At 37.5% G+C, this 19,376-nt stretch overlaps 2 protein-coding genes across 5 annotated transcripts in view; one reads left to right on the top strand and one right to left on the bottom strand.

The window, feature by feature from the left end:
- Positions 1-6,580, top strand: part of farp2 (FERM, RhoGEF and pleckstrin domain protein 2) — a 44,844-nt gene extending 38,264 nt beyond the window's left edge. For 3 of the 4 annotated variants that reach the window (XM_027147451.2, XM_027147453.2, XM_027147452.2), the window contains exons 22-27: positions 1,212-1,294; positions 1,387-1,505; positions 1,887-2,050; positions 3,278-3,385; positions 4,609-4,760; positions 5,616-6,580. In XM_027147451.2, coding sequence (XP_027003252.1) covers positions 1,212-1,294; positions 1,387-1,505; positions 1,887-2,050; positions 3,278-3,385; positions 4,609-4,760; positions 5,616-5,706 — 717 coding nt within the window. In that variant the 3' untranslated portion in view covers positions 5,707-6,580. Of the gene's footprint in view, positions 1-1,211; positions 1,295-1,386; positions 1,506-1,886; positions 2,051-2,913; positions 3,054-3,277; positions 3,386-4,608; positions 4,761-5,615 lie in introns of those variants that run through there. The other variant, XM_027147454.2, reaches the window with a different exon arrangement.
- Positions 6,581-7,295: 715 nt separating this feature from the next.
- On the bottom strand, positions 7,296-18,818 carry stk25a (serine/threonine kinase 25a). The gene is made up of 11 exons (XM_027147455.2): positions 18,434-18,818; positions 15,528-15,758; positions 14,364-14,420; positions 14,117-14,225; positions 12,308-12,465; positions 11,902-12,087; positions 11,640-11,785; positions 11,385-11,490; positions 10,138-10,206; positions 9,760-9,896; positions 7,296-8,622 (listed from the first exon to the last, which is right to left on the bottom strand). Exons 1-11 carry the CDS (start codon positions 18,461-18,463, stop codon positions 8,583-8,585), a joined length of 1,269 nt encoding a protein of 422 aa, XP_027003256.1. The 5' UTR covers positions 18,464-18,818; the 3' UTR covers positions 7,296-8,582.
- Positions 18,819-19,376: the final 558 nt, after the last annotated feature.

The following is a 19,376-nucleotide window of genomic DNA, read 5'->3' as shown; positions in this document are numbered from 1 at the left end:
CCCATTTTTCCACCATCTCTCTCCATTTTAGGGCATGTTCACCATTTGTAAGAAAAGATTCCATATGAACTGTCCCCCTCACAACCTCAGGGCTTGAAATGTTCTGGCCATTTTCTAAGTTGTGGTGTAGTTTGTGTGCTTGTATTACAGTCCCCCTGAATGTTAATTTTCTGATTTAGTATGGGGAGACCTCTGTTAGTGCTTCACAGCTTCAGTAGAGTCCTGAGCAATCCCAGCAGCTGCTGACCCTGACCACACCTGTAATTCTTGCTCCTTTAGACCAGTGGTCCCCAACCTTTTTATTGTCGCAGACCGGTCAACGTTTGATAATTTACCACGGCCCGCTGAGGGGGGGACGTTGATTGTTTATATTATAGATTGTTTTGATTTAATAATTTTAATTGAATTGAATTTAAACATGCCTTCAAAATAAGTTACACCAAAAAAATTATATAAAGTGATGTAACATTTTAACTCATTAGAATGCTAAATCAATGAGAACCCTGAGCTTTTTTCTTTGTAACGAGACGGTTCCATCTGGGGGTAATAGGAGACAATGACACCCGACGTGTGTTGCTTATGTCCAGTTTATTCCGTTGTTTTGTTTTGGTTGCCGTCAATGCAGAAAACCCCGCTTCACACAGATAGCATGTCAGAAATGGCAATAGGGATTTAAGTGCTGTGGTGGCAATCTCAGGGTATTCCGCCATGACTTTAATCCAGAACACCGGCAGAGTTTTTAATTTTCTAACGATGTCTGTTTCGTACTCATTTTTGCTAATTTGTGGGTTAAATTTGAGCAAACACAATATACATGTACACCAACATGAGAAAGTACCGGTGAACAGAGAGAAGAGCGATACACACCTTCTCTCCACCAAAGATACAACGCCACTGCCGCTTGCAGCCTCTCAGCTCCAGACGTCACCTAAAACCGCCCCGATATCACGATATTTTGAGCATGCGCGTTATTGGTGCGGCTTTAGGTGACGTCTCTCAGCTCCCGGTTAACCTCTCATCCATGGAAAGTCGCACAAACCTGAGAGAAATACACCACAGTAAATAAAATGGAAATAATTTAATGTTCCTTGGGCGGCCCGATACCATTTGATCCACGGACCGGTACCGGTCTGCGGCCCGAGGGTTGGGGACCACTGCTTTAGACCTAGCTGGCTGTGTGTGGTTACCTTTAATGAGTGTTTGTGTTCTAGGTGGAGGAGAATGAAAATGAGTGGTCGGTTCCTCACTGTTTCACCATCTACTCAGCCCAGAGGACCATCGTGGTGGCGGCCAGGTGACTCACCATCTACATTCCATAATATAATACAATAAATACAATATGTGCCTCTGCTCACATTTATACATTCTGTTTTTAACTTTTTTTAGCTCTAAAGTAGAGATGACTAAGTGGATCGAGGACCTAAACATGGCGATTGATATTGCGAAGAAGTCACAGGAGAAATCAGATATATTTCTCGACCCAAGTCTGTGTGATCGCTCCAACAGTGAGGGTTATTTCAGCTTATAAATCCCTTCACTTTACCCCTTTGCTTGTGTTAGATATAAACCCCAACCTGTTTTTCTCCGCATGTCCTCTCCTCTCCCATATCTTTTCCTCTTTCCTTTTCTCCTCCACCATCTTTAACCTCTTTTCTGTTCTGTTCTTTCAAATCCTTTGTTTTTTTTTCCTTTTCTCAAATTTCCAATGTACTTCTTTGTTCTACTTTTCTTCTACTTTTCCCATGTTTCTTTTTTCTTTTCTCCTCTCCCCTTTTTCATTCCTTTTCTCAATGCCTTCCCTCCACTCTTCCCTTTTTCTTTCTCACCTCCACTCCTTTCTTCTGCACTCTTTGCTCCTCCTGTCCTCTCCCTTCACACTGCGTTAGGGTCATCTGATGAGGTGTCGTTGGAGCAGGAGTCTGAGGACGATGTGAACTCATCCCGCTGCTCTCTGGACAAACAGAGTCACCATCGTGCCAACACCACCATGCATGTGTGCTGGCACCGCAACACCAGTGTCTCCATGTCTGACCACAGCCTAGCCGTGGAGGTAGCACTCAGAAAAGCATGTCCTCTCTAACACACGCACTTCATCATATACAGCCTGCTGTTTTTCTCCACACACCTACACAGCTTAGGCAGGCGCGACCTCATAGCTGACATTATCCTTCATACTTCATCCTTCTTCTTACCTTCCCTTATCTTCCACTTTTCCTGTTTGCCCCTTTAACGAAGTTGCAATCTCCTGTTTTTCTTACCACACCAGACTGTAAGACGCATCCCCTAAGATTTGCATAGACAAAGGCTGTATCTTCCAATCTAATCTAATATATATATATATATATATATATATATATATATATATATATATATATATATATATATATATATATATATATATGTGTAAAATTTGGTATTTCCATGATTATATTTGAGTACAAACTTTAATGTGTATTCCAAAAAAAAAAAAAAAAAATCAAAAGGTTTTGTATTTGTTATATGTATGACACATTATTTGCTAGAAAGCAAACAAGCGTCTTATAGTCTGGAGATTATCTGTAACCTTAGCATTTGTTTTGTTCTTGTTCATGATGGATGTTCTTTTTACTGACCTTAAATTCTCTTTTAAAAAGAAAAAGGAAACCAGGTCTACTGATGCTGCATGTTCAATTAACATTTTTCAGTATTCTCAAGACCCAAGTTCTTACCTGTGGATTAAAGCTTCTAACTCACTAACACACAGTTTCTGTTTTTTTCTGCATCATGCCTGCTTCTTTCCTCCTGTCTCACTCTGCACATTGCCCTCTGTACCTCTTACTCTCTTTACTTCTACTCTTCTGCACATTGCCCTCTGTACCTCTTACTCTCTTTACTTCTACTCTTCTGCACGTCCTATTGCCTGTGTGTCTTCAGTGTTTTTCTCTCCGGCTGCATCTCCGGAACTGCCTCCTCGTTATCTGCTTGGTCAGGGACAGAGACCAAACACCATCACACACGTGTGCTGGTACCGCACACAGAACCTCTCTCTTTCTGATTACCTGCGCATGAACCAGGTACACACGGCAAACAGAACTTCTCCGAGGATGATGTCCAACAAGATATTTTCTAATGAACAGATCACGTTACATTTCTGACCTTTCCCTAGAGACGTTTTTAAAACTGGATGTTTTAGCCAGAGCTCTGAATCTTTGTAAATGTCAAGCCATAATATAAATCAGCATGGTGGTCCTGTTTGTTCAGTAACGTCTCTGAAATATTGACTGCTCTTTCTCTACAGAACCAGCTGTCTGGCTACCTGCTGAGGAAGTTTAAGAACAGTAACGGCTGGCAGAAATTGTGGGTGGTCTTCACCAACTTCTGTTTGTTCTTCTACAAGACACACCAGGTACTAACACTTTAACAGAGCTCTGAATTTCTGGATGCATTTAAGACCCAATTAAGGCTAGTTAAATAAGGATTAGAACTAATCAGTTTATTAAAACAATTTAGTTTATTAAACAGTTCAGCTATCGTAAATTTGCTGTTAGTTGTTGCGTTTGTGCTACAGGTTTAATGTAACAATTTACAGATAGACCTGTCCTGAAACAACATCTTGATATTTTTGTGATGTGATTAGTGATTCTGGTGCTTGTTTATTGCCTGGTCCTGTTTTCATTATTCTTATGAGAAATAAGCAGTTGTGAGCCCTGCTGAGGGACTTTACTAGCTCAATTGTATTATTTAATATTTAATAGAAATACATTGTAGAAATATAACGGAGCCAGCAAAGGAGAGCTGAAGTATCTCACTGTCAGCTTATAGTCATTTTAAACATGTTAAATAATAATCATTCTTTCAAAATTTTGATCCACAAGTAATTCTCAGGGTGAATTTTTGTTTGTTTATTTATTTATTTTATGGATGGTTTATATTGAATATCCGTGTCAGAAAAACAAGGCAGTCACCCATAGAGTGCTGCAAGAATGACACGTAATTTGTAAACCAACCTGGAGGTTAACAACACTCTGATGATCTTGGCAAAAAGGCAATCCATGGCAAAAAGTTCAATCCATGGATTTTTGTATTATTGCAGAAAATAATCTGTGCCCTACAAAAGTTTCTGATTCTTACGTATGCATTGGGGAAAAGTTAGTATCACTGCTACTACTGTGTTCATACTATGGAATACTACTGTCATATTATTGTGTATTATTTTAGCACAACACATGCAGGAAAGATGTTTTTTAGAGATGGTTTTGCAGCTCTAAACAGGGCAGCCGTTCACTTAAGTTCTTGAATGAGGCTTTAAAAGAGGATGGTAATGTTAAATAAACACTGAAGTCTGAGGTTTCTACAATCGAGTCCAAAACAATCCAATGTTCATACAAGAATAATGAGCTCGAACAAGGACCACCATATCTGGACACATCTGAATGAAACCGATTAGTGCGTTCATATTCAGACAGTTATTTTTGCTTTTGGCTTCTCCAAATGACTTCTATTTAATGTGCTGTGTTGCTAATAACCCTGAGTTCAGTTTCAGGAGCAGCTGTAACAACATCCATTTTGAGCCTCGGCCACTTTTTCGTCTTGGGTTTGAGAGTTCATGATGTTCTATTTTTCATCCAGGATGACTTTCCTCTGGCTAGCCTGCCTCTGCTGGGTTACACGGTCAGCACACCCGGGGAATCAGACAGCATTCATAAAGAATATGTCTTTAAGCTGCAGTTCAAGTCCCATGTTTATTTCTTCAGGGCTGAAAGCGAATATACCTTTGAAAGGTAAACCTTTCTCATTTTCTAAATTTCTCATTTAAACCTTTATCACCAGAATGTAGGTAAATGTTTAGTGTATTAAGTGTTTTCATTTCATTGGGAATTAACATTGTGTTGCATTGAGATATTGAAATGAATTTTATTTAGTCCACTCTAACTACCAAACAGTAGCCTGACTGATACTCAGGAAGTGGTACTACTTGTATCCCTTTTGTGTTCCAGTTTTGTGTGTGGATTGCATGCTTTAATCTTTTAAGAAATGTAAAAAAAATATATAAGTCATCTGGAATTCACAGATGTCCAGGATTATGCACATTGGCACACTGGGAAGGAAAGTTCAAACTGTTACTGGCTAAATTTTTCGAAGGCCTTTGGCTGATTTGTTCAGCAGACAAACATTTTAGAGGAGAATTAATATTAATTGCAGAGGTCCTCTCCTGCACAGTCTAAATCAAGGGAAAAACAGCCAAATACATGCTTACACAATTCATTTAATCACATCGAGGAATGTAGCAGAATTAATTAGCAGCATTTCAACCTCAACAACATGGAAATACAGAGAGCTCTTTTACAGATTAGAAGATTCTGCACAATAATATTTTTGCTGAAACTCAAACCATCTGGTTTCTTATGTTTGCTTTTCATAGGAACGGTCGCTGCTTTTGTCCTGATATCCTTGAATTTGTAAGAAAACTGTAGGTAGATGAGTAGCACCAAGTACCATGCCATTAAATGCTGGATAGCTATGACCCATAAGTATAACAAAACAAGCTGGACACTAATTGGACTGAAAAAGTGAATCGTGGCATGAAGTAAGTGTGTGTGTGGTTTTTTTTGTTTGTTTGTTTGTTTGTTTTTTAGATGGATGGAGGTGATAAAAAGTGCAGCGAGTGCTGTTGGCAGAGTGAGTCTGCTCATCCCTAAAGGCCCAGAAGAGATGAATGGGAACTGAAGCTTGAAAGTGAGGCTGGTTGTCCTCCTGGAGCTCAGGGCTGGGCCCTGCAGACTGCCATGAGTCTACACTATTATTTTATTTAATCCTCTTTGTCTCATTGCTCATAATGCCATTATCTTCAACCTTTCTTCTGAATGGAAACGGAAGAAGTCGGGGGGCCGTCTAATAACTGGTTACTTTTTTTTTTTTTTTTTTCATCTTTGACATGTGGGCTACGACCCCTTCATTTTAAAGTCATGCCAAGTTCAGTTTTCCAGAAGAGTAATCTAACCATAAATGGCCTATTATGTTCTATTTTGGTTCATGTGGTCTTGCTACAATTTCAGCGGTCACATTGCTAAAATTGCCAGTTCTTCATCTCAAAACTAGGAGCTTGTCCCAAACGGTTTTGTCTCAAGCCCATTAGGACATCCTGAATGAGTTTCAATGTCATTAAAAGCTCATTTTGTGTAATCTTGATCTCAACCTTTCATATTTACGGGAGCACAGTAACAGAATGTTGCCGAACGGAGTAATGGACTGAATCAGGTCTGAATGGTAGAGTAAGTGAAAAGATGGAAGAAAGAAGTCTACAGAGCCACAACGGCATGGACCAGAGGATATGGCAGCACTCAGGAGATGATCTGGTTTGGAGAACGGTCGTCATCCTCTGTAAACTGGTGTAAAAGGACAAGGCATGGTGTTGAATTAATGGCATTGGAATTAAGATGAGTGACAGAATAATAGGTGATCTGGTGTGGACACAAGTGAGTAAAGTCCGTTGTTTGTGTGTGTGTGTGCGCTCCTGCTCAGTTCCACAGTCATCACTGTAAGACTTTAGCGACCTTATTGTTTCTTATCCTTTAATAAAATGTCTGGTAATTAATAGTTATATATGGAACTGCTTTGACTCATTTAAATGTAAGATGTATTGAGAGATATTGAAATGGCTCAGTCAGAGAATATATAACAGTTTTGTTACTGACAATGCATTTATGCACACTTATCATCTCAAAAAATAAAATTGCTTTTCCTGGAGGACCACAAGAGGGAGTCAGCATCTCAAGTATGCATCCAGTCCTAACCCTAGTGCTCGCTGACACAACCCCCCTAAGCTAGTCTTTCTGACAATGGGTCAGGATAGTTAACATCAGTTTCTTTTAAACATGTGGCTCTGCTGATTTCTCCACTTCTCCTGCACACTCATTGAAAAAAAAAAAGGTCAATGTGATGAAGTTTCATCAGATTATTTTTCCGTTTTTTTTTTTTTTTTTTTGAAGTGTTGAAACACAGGTTATGCTGTTTTCTGTGTTCTTATTAATCCTTTTTTCCACTATAAGGGCCAGTTCTTTTATGTAAATATTTGGGTTGTCAAAGTTTCTTTTAAAGGAATATTTCTGTGAACAGTTTGATTTACACAGTTTTCCATGTACCCAACTGCTGCTGGTTACCCAAGACAAGGTTTGGTGATTGAAATTTGGTTCTGCATGAAAGCTACCAGGATGTACACACACACACACACACACACACACACACACACACACACACACACGTCAAAGAACAAAAGGTTTCATTACATAAAAAAATAAGTCCATGAAGAAAACAACTTCATCCAAATCATTTTTAATGTACGGTTTGGCCTTCAAACCTGTTTGTGTGGAGTGACTACAAACTGTGCTGAGGAGGAAAGTGATTCTGGCTTCCGTGTGGCTGCTACTACTGTTTTGTTTTTTGTTTTTTTTGCTGTGTGTATTAATTTTTTGCTGTTCTTTTTTTAAATACATTACTATGTGCCATCACTCAGAAACCACATCACATAGCAGCTATAAGTGCAAAACTAAAACAGACGCCTCTTGGCTGATCATTTGTGTTGGTATATGGATAAAATTGTGTAGATTTCACTTTCACCTGAAGTGTTCCTTTATGAAACCGATATATGTTATGTTTACTCATAAGGGCTGAGATGAACTGTAAATTAATTTGATCTTATCTGGGAGATTTGACTTGATATTGATTGATATTGAATCACAGACTTTTACATTGGGAAATGAATGCTGTATTGGGTCCAACCAAAGACCTAAAAATGTCATAAGACTGAAAACCTTGACTGAGGTTTTTTCAGCCACACATTAGTCGGTACATGTGACTATATGGATACTTTTTTTAATACTGTATAAGTAAGCAGATATTATGCACAATTCATAAATCCTGGATTATTAGCAGTTTCATCAAACCTCTGATTGGTTTTTTGCTCATTACTTTTATACACTTCTTTACCCAAACTGGAATTTGTAATATTTCTCTCTTGACTTTCCTTTCCACGTAAAAAGGCATTTTCACACGTCACATGTACAGTAGAGTTTAGAATGAGCTTTACCAAAGCTCCAGGTTGCTTCTACCATTTAGTGACTCTGAACACCATCTTTTACTCCTGTCTCTGATGCACGATGCTCCTATTTATTGTGTACCATGTTGCTGTAGTCAGTCCCATGTCATTACATTAAAAAAAACAACAAAAAATAACTAATAAAAACAAATCTGGTAATTAATTGGGATCTGAGATTGAAATGACTCTTATTTGTAATGGTATCTATAATTCATAAAGCATTCAATGCCTTAGTTTCTGTTCTAAAACACAGCTCCATATCTTTTTATCCTTTTGGTTTATTAATATGGTAAAGTCTAACATCACATCCTGCTATAGACAGATCTTGACTTTGTAAAAGCAATCATTCTATAACGAAAATCTATGAAAAACATCCCATAATGTGCCATAATAAGATGGGTGGCATTGATGAAAAGGTCCAGGTCTTTTATAAACGTGTCGGAGAGGAGACCATGAAGAAGGTGGATCGATGGTGTGATTTAATGCAGACTGTTTTCTCTAAGAGCTCTCATCGCTTTGGAGGTGTTGTGTTCCCATTAAGTGTAAACCTGTAGGAATAGGAACAGAATGAGTGAGAGGTGAGAATCACAGACATGTAGAAATGATGACCTCTGCTCTAGTCACTGTTTGTTTATATAAACCTTGGATGTGGACTTTGCAAATAGTTTTAGCCTTGAGAATATAAAATCATTTCAAGTCGAGTCGAGAAGCTTTTAGTCAATTCAACCGTATAGAGCTAACACAGTACAAAGTGAAATGTTTCTCCTGGACCATAGTGCAACATAGAACAACACAGAGCTAAGGACCTAAGTTACTCCACGCCACAAAAAATTGCATCAAACAAACAATATAAAACACTACAGGACAATACACAAAAGCAGCACCAACCAGAGTACATACTATATAATCTATAGTGAATGTGCAAAAATACTGGAATGAACACAATGTAATGAATTGTGCAGGACAGCAAGGTAATGTAAACATCTTAAATCAGGGGTGTCCAGTCTTTGCTACAAAGGGCTGATGTGAGTGCAGGTTTTCATTCCTATCCTGCAGAAGCCACACCTGATTCCACCTGTTTAATCAGTTGATTTTGGAGTTTACGCGCCTCTCATTTGTGACTTCTGCTTTATTGGAGAGAAAACTGCACCCACACGGCCCTTTACAGATAAGACTGGACATTTGTCTTAAATAAATGTAACATTTTGCAGTCACAGATTGGCAGTATGAGAATTGTTATGTTATGTAGAACTTAACAGTACATGACTTCAGACAGTCCAAACTACTCAATTAGAAACTCAAGAAATCTTAAGTTTATTGAGTTATTACCAAAAAATGCATCTAAATTGTGTCAAATTATATTTCCAAACAGTATTCATTCATTTAGCTTAAATAAGCAGTTTATCCTAGTCACTGTCTGTTGATCCAGAGACTATCCCAGGAACACAAGAAGTAAGACAGAATACACCATGAACATGACAGCAGGCTCACACACACGCAGACACACTCACACAATTATCTTAAACAAATCCACCAATGGCATGTTTTTGGAGGAGGAAACCCACACTGACTTGATAGAAAATTTGAAAAATCCCCACAAACAGCATTTATAGGGCTTGGGACATTTATTTCATGCAAATGGTGTTTTATCAAATGCTGGCCTTAATCAAACCAAACATCTTTACCTGCACACTCTCTCCACCACATGGGTGAGTAAACGGTCTGAGATTCCCGGACTCGACTCCTCGGCCAAGTTAAAGGCATTCTCCAGCTCCTCTAATGCACACACTACTCCTCCAGTCACACGGCGCTTTTCTTTTATCTACACACAGAAATTAGAAATGAGCACTACAGCTAAAGAGATCTCTATTTGATAACACTGCTGCTGGTTAAGTGAGCAAATTCAAATGACTTGAGTGCTTTGTGCTGTGTTCGTTTAACTTCTTTGTGATGTTAATTATATAAACCACCCTCAAAGAAGCAAAGCAATACATTTTAATTTATAAAATTAGTGCACTCTGGATAGCATTTAATTCTATCTTTAATGTAATAGAATTGTATACCTCTTTAAAGGCCGGTATGAGGAGTGTTGTGAGTGAGGAGGACTTCGGTTTTCTCTTCATCACATCTGTCTGTGGTGGAAAACAAAAAGTTGTGCAATTGCCTGATTTTCTCAACATTTTTTTATAGTTGGAAATTGTATTGTATTAAAACTTAATTTTTTTGTATTGTATTACTGAATATCTGTTTTGTCTTTCACATATTTCTTCTTTTTATTTCATCATATTTTACCTCCTTACAATTTATGTCCATGTTGTTTTCATAGAATGGTTGAAAAAATAATGACTGCAGTTCTAATAACTGAACAAATAAATTACAACAAATTACAGTTGTGTCCGTGACACTTAAATTATTAATATAAATATACTTTTAAAATGAAATTAATTACAAATTTGTGCCCTTAAGGTGACATGTAATGTAGAAACATCTTCGAGAAATTGTGATATTTTTGTCATATGGCCCAACCCTAATTCAGATTAGCACACAGTGTTTCCTTGTTATTAACACAAGTAATAGCTGAAGTGATTAAGGCTCTGGGTTGTTTATCAGACGATCAGAATAAGCCCCACCACCAAGATGCCATGGTGATGTATCATGCAGCGTTGATGTATCATGGCTGACTAAATGTTCAAAGCTGGGATGTGCAAAGGAAAGAATTTCACTGTGCTATAATGTATATGTGGCAAAATAAAGATTTTTTCTTATTATTATTCATTTTCATTTTCAATCATTTTCTAATTCATTACCAACTGAGATAAGGCAAGCAACATCTCTTGGCACTTTTAAATCTCAGCTCAAAACATTTTTTTAGGATAGCTTTTAATTTGCCTAATTGTAATTTTACATAATGCTAGTTTTATAGTCTATTTTTGTTGCTTTAATTTTAATCTTTATATTATGTGTATTTTTGTTGTTTTTATTCTGCTTTTGTAAAGCACTTTGAGATGTTCTCTTAAAGGCGCTACAGAAAATAAAGATTATTATTATTATTATTATTATTATTATTATTATTATTATTACTATTATTATTATACTCGAGCAAGCATTATGATTTCATAACTGGCCTGTGTGAAATTATCACAATTATTACATTTGATTTACTTAAGTAATATAAGAGTAATAACGTCTAGGTTTAACACTGTTCATTTAGCTATTTCTACTTCCCTCTCTGTGCCCCTCTGTGTCTACATGACAACTACTAATTCTGGGAAACAGTGGAAATGAATAAGGTTTATGTACACACACCAACCTTACTATCTGGATTGTTATTTCCTCTCTGAAGCTTGTTCAAAGTTTGTCTTACGGTGGGAGGGAACGTCCACATAGGACTCTGATCTGCTTCGCCTTCACCATCCCTGATACACACACACACACACACACACACACACACACACACACACACACACACACACACACACACACACACACACACACACACACAGGTTAGCTAGAGAACTACACTCCACTGTTGCAATCGTTACAATTATGCATTGTGATCTCATACATGTCTGAGTCATCAGAGCTGGACTCATCCCCATGGCCCTCAGACTTCCAGCGTCGGTAGCGGTCAATCAGCTCTGCTAAGTAGGATGTTTTCCTAGTGTAGCGGCTAATAAATTTATGCTTAAGCAGCTCTTTGGCTGTTGGTCTCTGTAGAGATAATCAGTATTACTTTCATCAAATGACAGCAACATGTATGATGTAACGTGTAAAATGTAATATGTTTTATTGGTTTATTATTCTTAAAAAAAAAAAGGGACACTCACAAACCGTGGGTCTTTGTTAAGACACGCTTCCACAAACTCCTTGAAGGCTTTGCTGTAGTTACCCTCCAGAGTGGGTGGGTTGTTTTTAGGGATGAGGAAAAGAACCCTCATGGGGTGCAGGTCTGAGTTCGGGGGCTCTCCTTTGGCCAGCTCAATGGCTGTGATGCCTAATGACCAGATGTCAGCCTAGGATGAAGGGAAAGTAAAAATACAAAGGAGAAAGAAAGACGACATAACATTTAGCACCCTTGCCATCTGTTGCTTTCTAAATATTTCAACAGGATAATTTACAAGAGTGAACAGAATGCATGCGATACTCAACAGATGTTGATTTGTAACTTGAATTAGAGACTTAAACTTGACACTCTGAAATTGTCTGTGTGAGTGTGGCCATGGGAAAGCATACCTTAAAATCATATGCAGACTGTTTAATGACTTCAGGAGCCATCCAGAATGGTGTTCCCACAAAAGTATTCCTCTTGATCTGTGTGTCTGTTAGCTGACCTGCCACGCCGAAGTCGGCCAGCTTCACCTCTCCGTGCTCTGACAGCAAGACGTTAGCAGCTGTTTGTGATCAGAATAAACACACAGCAGGTCGATTTATACTGCAGCATTATTCATACAGTACCACATTGCTGCCGAATGCTCGATTATGTCATTCAAATCACAGGTTTATGTCAATACACTTATTTATTACAATCTAATACCATTACTTGTTCTATTGTAACAGTCACTGTGATGTGTATGATGGATAGTCACATAATTTATGACAAAGTATAAATATCAATAAATGGTTAAAAGGGCTGTGAGTTAACAAAAAATATCTCTGTTCACTGAAAAGGATGTTTATCTATCTATCTATCTATCTATCTATCTATCTATCTATCTATCTATCTATCTATCTATCTATCTATCTATCTATCTCTCTCTCTTTAAGGAATCTCATGTGTCAGCTCTTAACAGTAACAATAAGCTTTTTAACTCCTCGCATTGCACTCCTCACCCTCTGATCTACCAGCACTGCTCGAATGGTTCCACCATCTCTCAGGGTATGAGGCAAGTATACAGCGGTTAAAGACCTACTTATTCAGGAAACACTTCAACTAGCACTTCTTTCCTATCTTCTGCATTTATATAAAAAAAAACAACAAAAAAACTTTGAAACTTCTTCATTGTAACTTTGAACAATGTTTTAAACTCATGGTATCTTAAGTATGCAAGTGAACCAGCATTAATGTATCCCGGCATTAAGCACTTATGTACGTCGCTCTGGATAAGGGCGTCTGCCATATGCTGTAAATGTAAATGTTTAACACATTAGTGTCTACACAGCAGAGAGCACTTTCCATTTTCTCAGTAACATGAGAGGCTGGATTTTTTTCCCCTTATGATCCACAATATTAAATACAAGTATAAACTTATATTTAATCAAATATGATCAAAAAATATCACATACTTTAATTTGTATAAAATGCTAAAGTAAATGCAAATTGCCCTGAAATTAACAATTCAAGATAAAAACAACAGAATATGCTGTTAAAGAAAATAATATTATATTATATAATTCATTCATTCATTTTCTACCGCTTATCCGAACTTCTCGGGTCACAGGGAGCCTGTGCCTATCTCAGGCGCCATTGGGCATCGAGGCAGGATACACCTTGGACGGAGTACCAACCCATCGCAGGGCACACACACTCTAATTCACTCACGCAATCACACACTATGGACAATTTTCCAGAGATGCCAATCAACCTACCATGCATGTCTTTGGACCGGGGGAGGAAACCGGAGTACCCGGAGGAAACCCCCGAGGCACGGGGAGAACATGCAAGGTGGGAACTGAACCCCCAACCCTGGAGGTGTGAGGCAAACGTGCTAACCACTAAGCCACTGTGCCACCCTATTGTATAATAATATAATATAATAATATTGAGGGTTGTAACAGTAAATCCACTCCACCCAGGCCACTTTGAACACTTTACAAGAAAAAAAACCCTCAATAATTTCTATAAAATCAACTCGATTGTAATTTATAATTAGTGCACCGTGTTATAATTAAATTCATACACTAACAAATAAAGCAACGTGATTTACTGGTTTTGACATGGAGGCACATTTTTTTGTAGCTTTGTCAAAGCTGCCAGACTTTTCTATATTTACATTGAAATGTAGAGATTTTACAGAGTGAAACAGAGACTATTTCAGTCCTGACCTTTAATGTCCCTGTGGATCTTCCTCTCTAAGTGGAGGTAGTCCAGTCCTTTAAGGATCTCTCGGAGAATAGTGGCGATGTAGGCCTCCTCCAGAGGTCCTGGCTTTAGCTAACACACAACACAGAGAAACCCCACACCATGTGGCAGACTGGATAAAATATCCAAGAAATGCAAATGAAGAGTTTAATATGTGTATATCTGTATTGGAAGCACAAATTCAGGTTGCTGTCAATAATCAACACTCACCATGTCTAGTGCAGAACCACCACCCAAATACTCCATGATGATCCACAGCTTAGTGCCCTGTCATTATACACAAATCCTGTTAACATCACACTCACACACACATTCAATCATTCTTTTATTTACACGTGGAATAAGCTTCCTGAGTTTGAAAAGTTTTGTTTACAGTTATCCTCTTACAAGATGTACAGAATGATCTAAAGCAAATTCCACATTTTGCACTCAAGTCACAAGTCACACGTAATTAGTCATCTAGCAGGTACTAAGACAAGAGATGTTACATTGAAAGGAACAGTAGAACTGACTACTCAGGGCCCCTTGACTAATAATCCCTGTACTGAAAGGTATACATTTCTTGACATGTGAAGGGGAACGTGTACAGATTTCCTGCATGAATTCAATGTTACATTTAACCTATTTGGCAGAATGTCTGGACTCTTGTCTCACAAGCCAGAGTTCTAGCTTTTTCTATACAGCCTGATACATTTTATCATGAATGTGGTCAAGAACTATTTTCATTGAAATGGGCAATTGGACTGAAAGGGTAGAAGACAAACTGATTCTCATTTACTCATCATGAAGTTTGGTGTTCATAAGTTTGTTTTTTTGCATGAGAAATATCAAGTGAAATATCTAATCATGGAACTGCAGAAAGCCAATCAGATTGCAACATTAAAGATCTCGATGCCTGTGGACAGACATTTGTGCAAAAGATATTGGACATGTATATCTGACACTAGCCATAAGACACTGCCAGTCGGAGACTTTTTTTAGCTACATGTACAGTAAATAACAGCTGCACAATGAAATAACTAATTTCTCAAATAGCATGGAAAATATTATACAGTGTAAATACAACTGGAATATATTAGATGAGTTCATTTTATGTTTTTTGTAGACTTTTTATAGACATTTATTTATGTATATTAGATTTATATATAGACAGATTTTATTGTTTTTCTTTTTCCTGTTTATGCACCATAGGACTGAGAGAAGCTAATAAATTAAAGTCTACATCAATGCTATTTATGCAACAAAGTGACATTGATTTCATTGAAAATGAATTATAATGTAGGAAAGCACAGAATAAGACAGCTCAAGCAAAGCTGAATAAAGTTCTGGTCTTATTAAAATATTCAGATGAGTATGAATATCTTGTCCACAGACCTTCAGGTAAGAGCCAAAGTACTTGGTGACGAAGGGACTGTCACACTGGCTGAGAACTGTGATCTCCTGCTGAATGTCTTCGATCTCATCCTCTGCCTCCTCTAGATCTATGATCTTAATAGCCACCACCTCTTTGGTGTGGTTGTTAATTCCTTTGTAAACTTCTCCAAACGAGCCTTTGCCGATGCGCTCTAGTTTGGTGAAATACTGCTCAGGATCCAGACGAGTGTTCTGGACAATAAACAGACACACACATTAAGTATTTAAATGTTTAATCAAAGCTTGTAAAAGGAAAAGCAAAAAATAAATAAATGCATCAACAGCATAAGACTTTTCCCGAACACTCTGGAGCAGTCCTCTTAGTGCCGAAGTGGATGTCACAAATTAACAGTTACCAAGCAACAGGTATCACCTGAGGACTTTATCAGAGGTAATACAATTTCATACGGTAGACAAGTCAGGAAAATCAGGCACTGCAAACATTTAATGCATTTTACAGTACATCATCAGTAGGATGAATGTATTTGCCACGTATATAACCTAATATAGTTCGTGGAACAAGACACTTCCGCCTTTGGAGTTTACAAGAAGTACTCAAACCTTTATAAGGAGCTCAGTAGCAATCTGAAACCAAAAAATAAAATCACCACTCATGCTGGTCATAAAGTTTAAAAGATAAGATCCTGCCAAGGGTGAAAGCTCTATCAGTGCAATCCAGTTTGTCCCCATGTCTATTAAACTGTAATTGTCCAACATCTTGTAAAAGTAAGAGAGCAAAGGTTTAGCCATTGACAGCCATTATGCATGCATTAAAAACAGTGGACTGAAATGTTCTTCCCCTTCTCTCTCCTTCCTTTAAGAATGTCTAATACAATTGCACATAATACCACTTCAGTAAAATAATAACCCCAATATATATATATAATATAATGTTTTCCAAACATATTTCACAGTTAAGGTTTTCAACACAGCAAAAATGAACATTGCCTTGAATAAAAATGAGCCTTAGGTTTCCATATTCCACCGACTAAAATACTAAACGCTAAAGACGTGGTTAGTTAAATGTGGGTTCATATCTGAAACATGTTCTTTAGCTTTTGTGTGAATGTTTGAATTGTAAAAACATCATGTTCAGGAGAACCCTGTAGCCTATGTTGATTTGAGATAAAGAGGAAGTTACGATAAAGAGGACAAAATTAATTGTAATGTTTATTATACAGCACGTGAGATAAGCAGCCTGTTTTATTACGCAATTTTGAACGTATCAATGCAAAAATATATTTAATCAAGAGCCTTGTATTAAACAAAACATGGTACGTCATATTTTGGCCTTATTCAATACATATTATAATGTTTTTGAATTATAGTTATCTCTCAGGACAAAATATGTTATTCTTGTCATGCAAAAATATGGAATTAAAAGAATTCATGTTTTTGTGAAGGATTTTAGAATCTTTTAAAAATGAAAAATACTGGAAATATCCAGTCCTAACATAATTTCTAACATAGGCACCTACTTTTTTTCAGGCCCAAGAACAGTGACTTCCTGAATACCACACCTTTAAAAAAAGATCATCATTTCTAGATTTAGAAACTTAATCCACGTGTCATGCAGAGCATGCTGCAGCAACACTCTGGCTTCTGAAGATACCTCGCTCAGGGGCCGAGTGTCAGGGCTGAGCAGGATGGTATGCTCTTACTCATGCACACATGTTCACTCTGACTTGTTCACACCTGCCACCGCTGTTAAATACTCAACTTGGCAGGTTCAGACTTTTACACTCCACTCATTTTTACATTTAAATTTATGGCATTATGGCAGACACCCTTATTCAGGGCAAATTACAATTATCTCAATTATGCAACTGATCAAATGAGGGTTAAGGGCCTTGCTCAGGGACATAGCAGTGGCAGGCTGGGATTAGAGCTAACAACCTTCCAAGCAGCGGTTCAACACCTTTTGTTATCACACTAATATCAGTGGAATAAAAAAATGTATAAATTATTATTCAAAGATGGGATCAGATGTAACTACATACCTTTCCTATTAGTCTGACTGAAATTTCAGGTAAATAGAATATGAATAGCAGTTAATAGTGTGTGTGTGTGTGTGTGTGTGTGTGTGTGTGTGTGTGTGTGTGTGTGTGTGTGTGTGTAACCTGAAAGCAGTTGAGTATCCAAAAGAAATAGCTAAGCTTTCAAAATCACAGTACAGTACAATGAACTAATCAAGGGAATTGTTTATTTAAATTGATTTTTACCTGCAAATCTGGCCATGTTTTACCTCTTAGGCTACTATAGCAACAGCAGCAACAACGACAACAAGAAAAACAACAAGAACAACAAAAAGCCTATCATTTTCTGATTAACCTTTACACCAAAAACATGACACACCAGCCAACATGTTCTGTTACCTCCTTTAGGTAAAGTTATCAAGATCTGATACATTAATGATGACATCTAATAATGACTTTCTTGGATTCTGCTTATGAGGTGATTTTTTTTTTTTACTTTTACAGTTTTATTCACAGGTGTATTTCTTGCATACATTGGCAGACGTCAGAGAGAGAGAGAGAGAGAGAGAGAGAGAGAGAGAGAGAGAGAGAGAGAGAGATAGGCAGAGAACTGCATAAATTCAATTTCAATGAAATTGAACATTCAAATTTCAATTTCAAATTAAATTTCAATTTCATTTTAAATTCATTTCCCAAATAGATAGATAGATAGATAGATAGATAGATAGATAGATAGATAGATAGATAGACAGACAGACAGACAGACAGACAGACAGACAGACAGAGTGAGTTAGATAGACAGACAGACAGACAGACAGACAGAGAACTGCATAAATACACTAACCCCTCAGGTGGAGATTAGTATATTAGTGTATTATATTTATATATTACCTGGTTGCTGATACACGGCAGATGCGCCATGGTGGCGGCCGCACCGCGCTGGAGCTTTTCTGTGCTTTCAGGTGGAAGGTTTCTCTTCTCTCTTCCTTTCTTCCCAAATTTCCTCCAATATTTACGCACCGTTGTCTGGACCGTTGTTTTGTTGGGACACACACGCACGCGCGCGCGCGCACACACACACACACACAGGCACGCACGCACGCACGCACGCAAACACACTAACGCTTTTGTCTGCTTCCTCAGACACAGCTCTGTGTCCCTGGCTGATTTTGTAAAGCGTGTAATCTGGTATTCCCGTCCATCCGACACAGCTGTCACGTTTCCGTAGATAAATATTTACTGAATGTTTAATCTCTCAGTATGAACAGAGAACACGCCCCTTTCCTTAACAGATGATGTACTGCGCATGCGTATGAACTATACTTGTGGGTATTGTAGTTTGCGCGAGGCGGTTTTTTACTACTACTACTACTACTACTACTAATAATAATAATAATAATAATAATAATAATAATAATAATAATAATAATAATAATAATAATAATATAATGTTATTAACATTTTAATTGACTTTACAATTTATCTTTGCTTTAAATTAATTTAAAATTGCTTTTAATCTTTGCATTTGTCAAAAACGTTGCAAGGTAAAAACAATTATGTTTTGGAGCTAAATAAGGGGTAAATAATAAAGACGGTGTTCCTACTAGAAACATTGCTTTTGTTTGTACGAAAGACCCATTTTCGGATTTATTTAACACATATGTCCAAAGTTTAACCCGTTTTATTGATGCGTGTTCAATTACGCTTTTTCCCTCAAGGGGGCGCCATTGTGCCAAAACAGCTTACTCCAGGATTAGCTGCAGTATCAGCTGGTACAGAAAAAAAACCAAAACGTTTTATAAATATTGATTTTTTTCATTATTGTTTTCAAATT

The sequence above is a fragment of the Tachysurus fulvidraco genome, chromosome 5 (assembly GCF_022655615.1).
Source record: "Tachysurus fulvidraco isolate hzauxx_2018 chromosome 5, HZAU_PFXX_2.0, whole genome shotgun sequence".
Taxonomy (NCBI): Eukaryota; Metazoa; Chordata; class Actinopteri; order Siluriformes; family Bagridae; genus Tachysurus; species Tachysurus fulvidraco.
The sequence above is the reverse complement of the archived record's forward strand: the minus strand, read 5'-3'. Positions and strand labels throughout refer to the sequence as shown.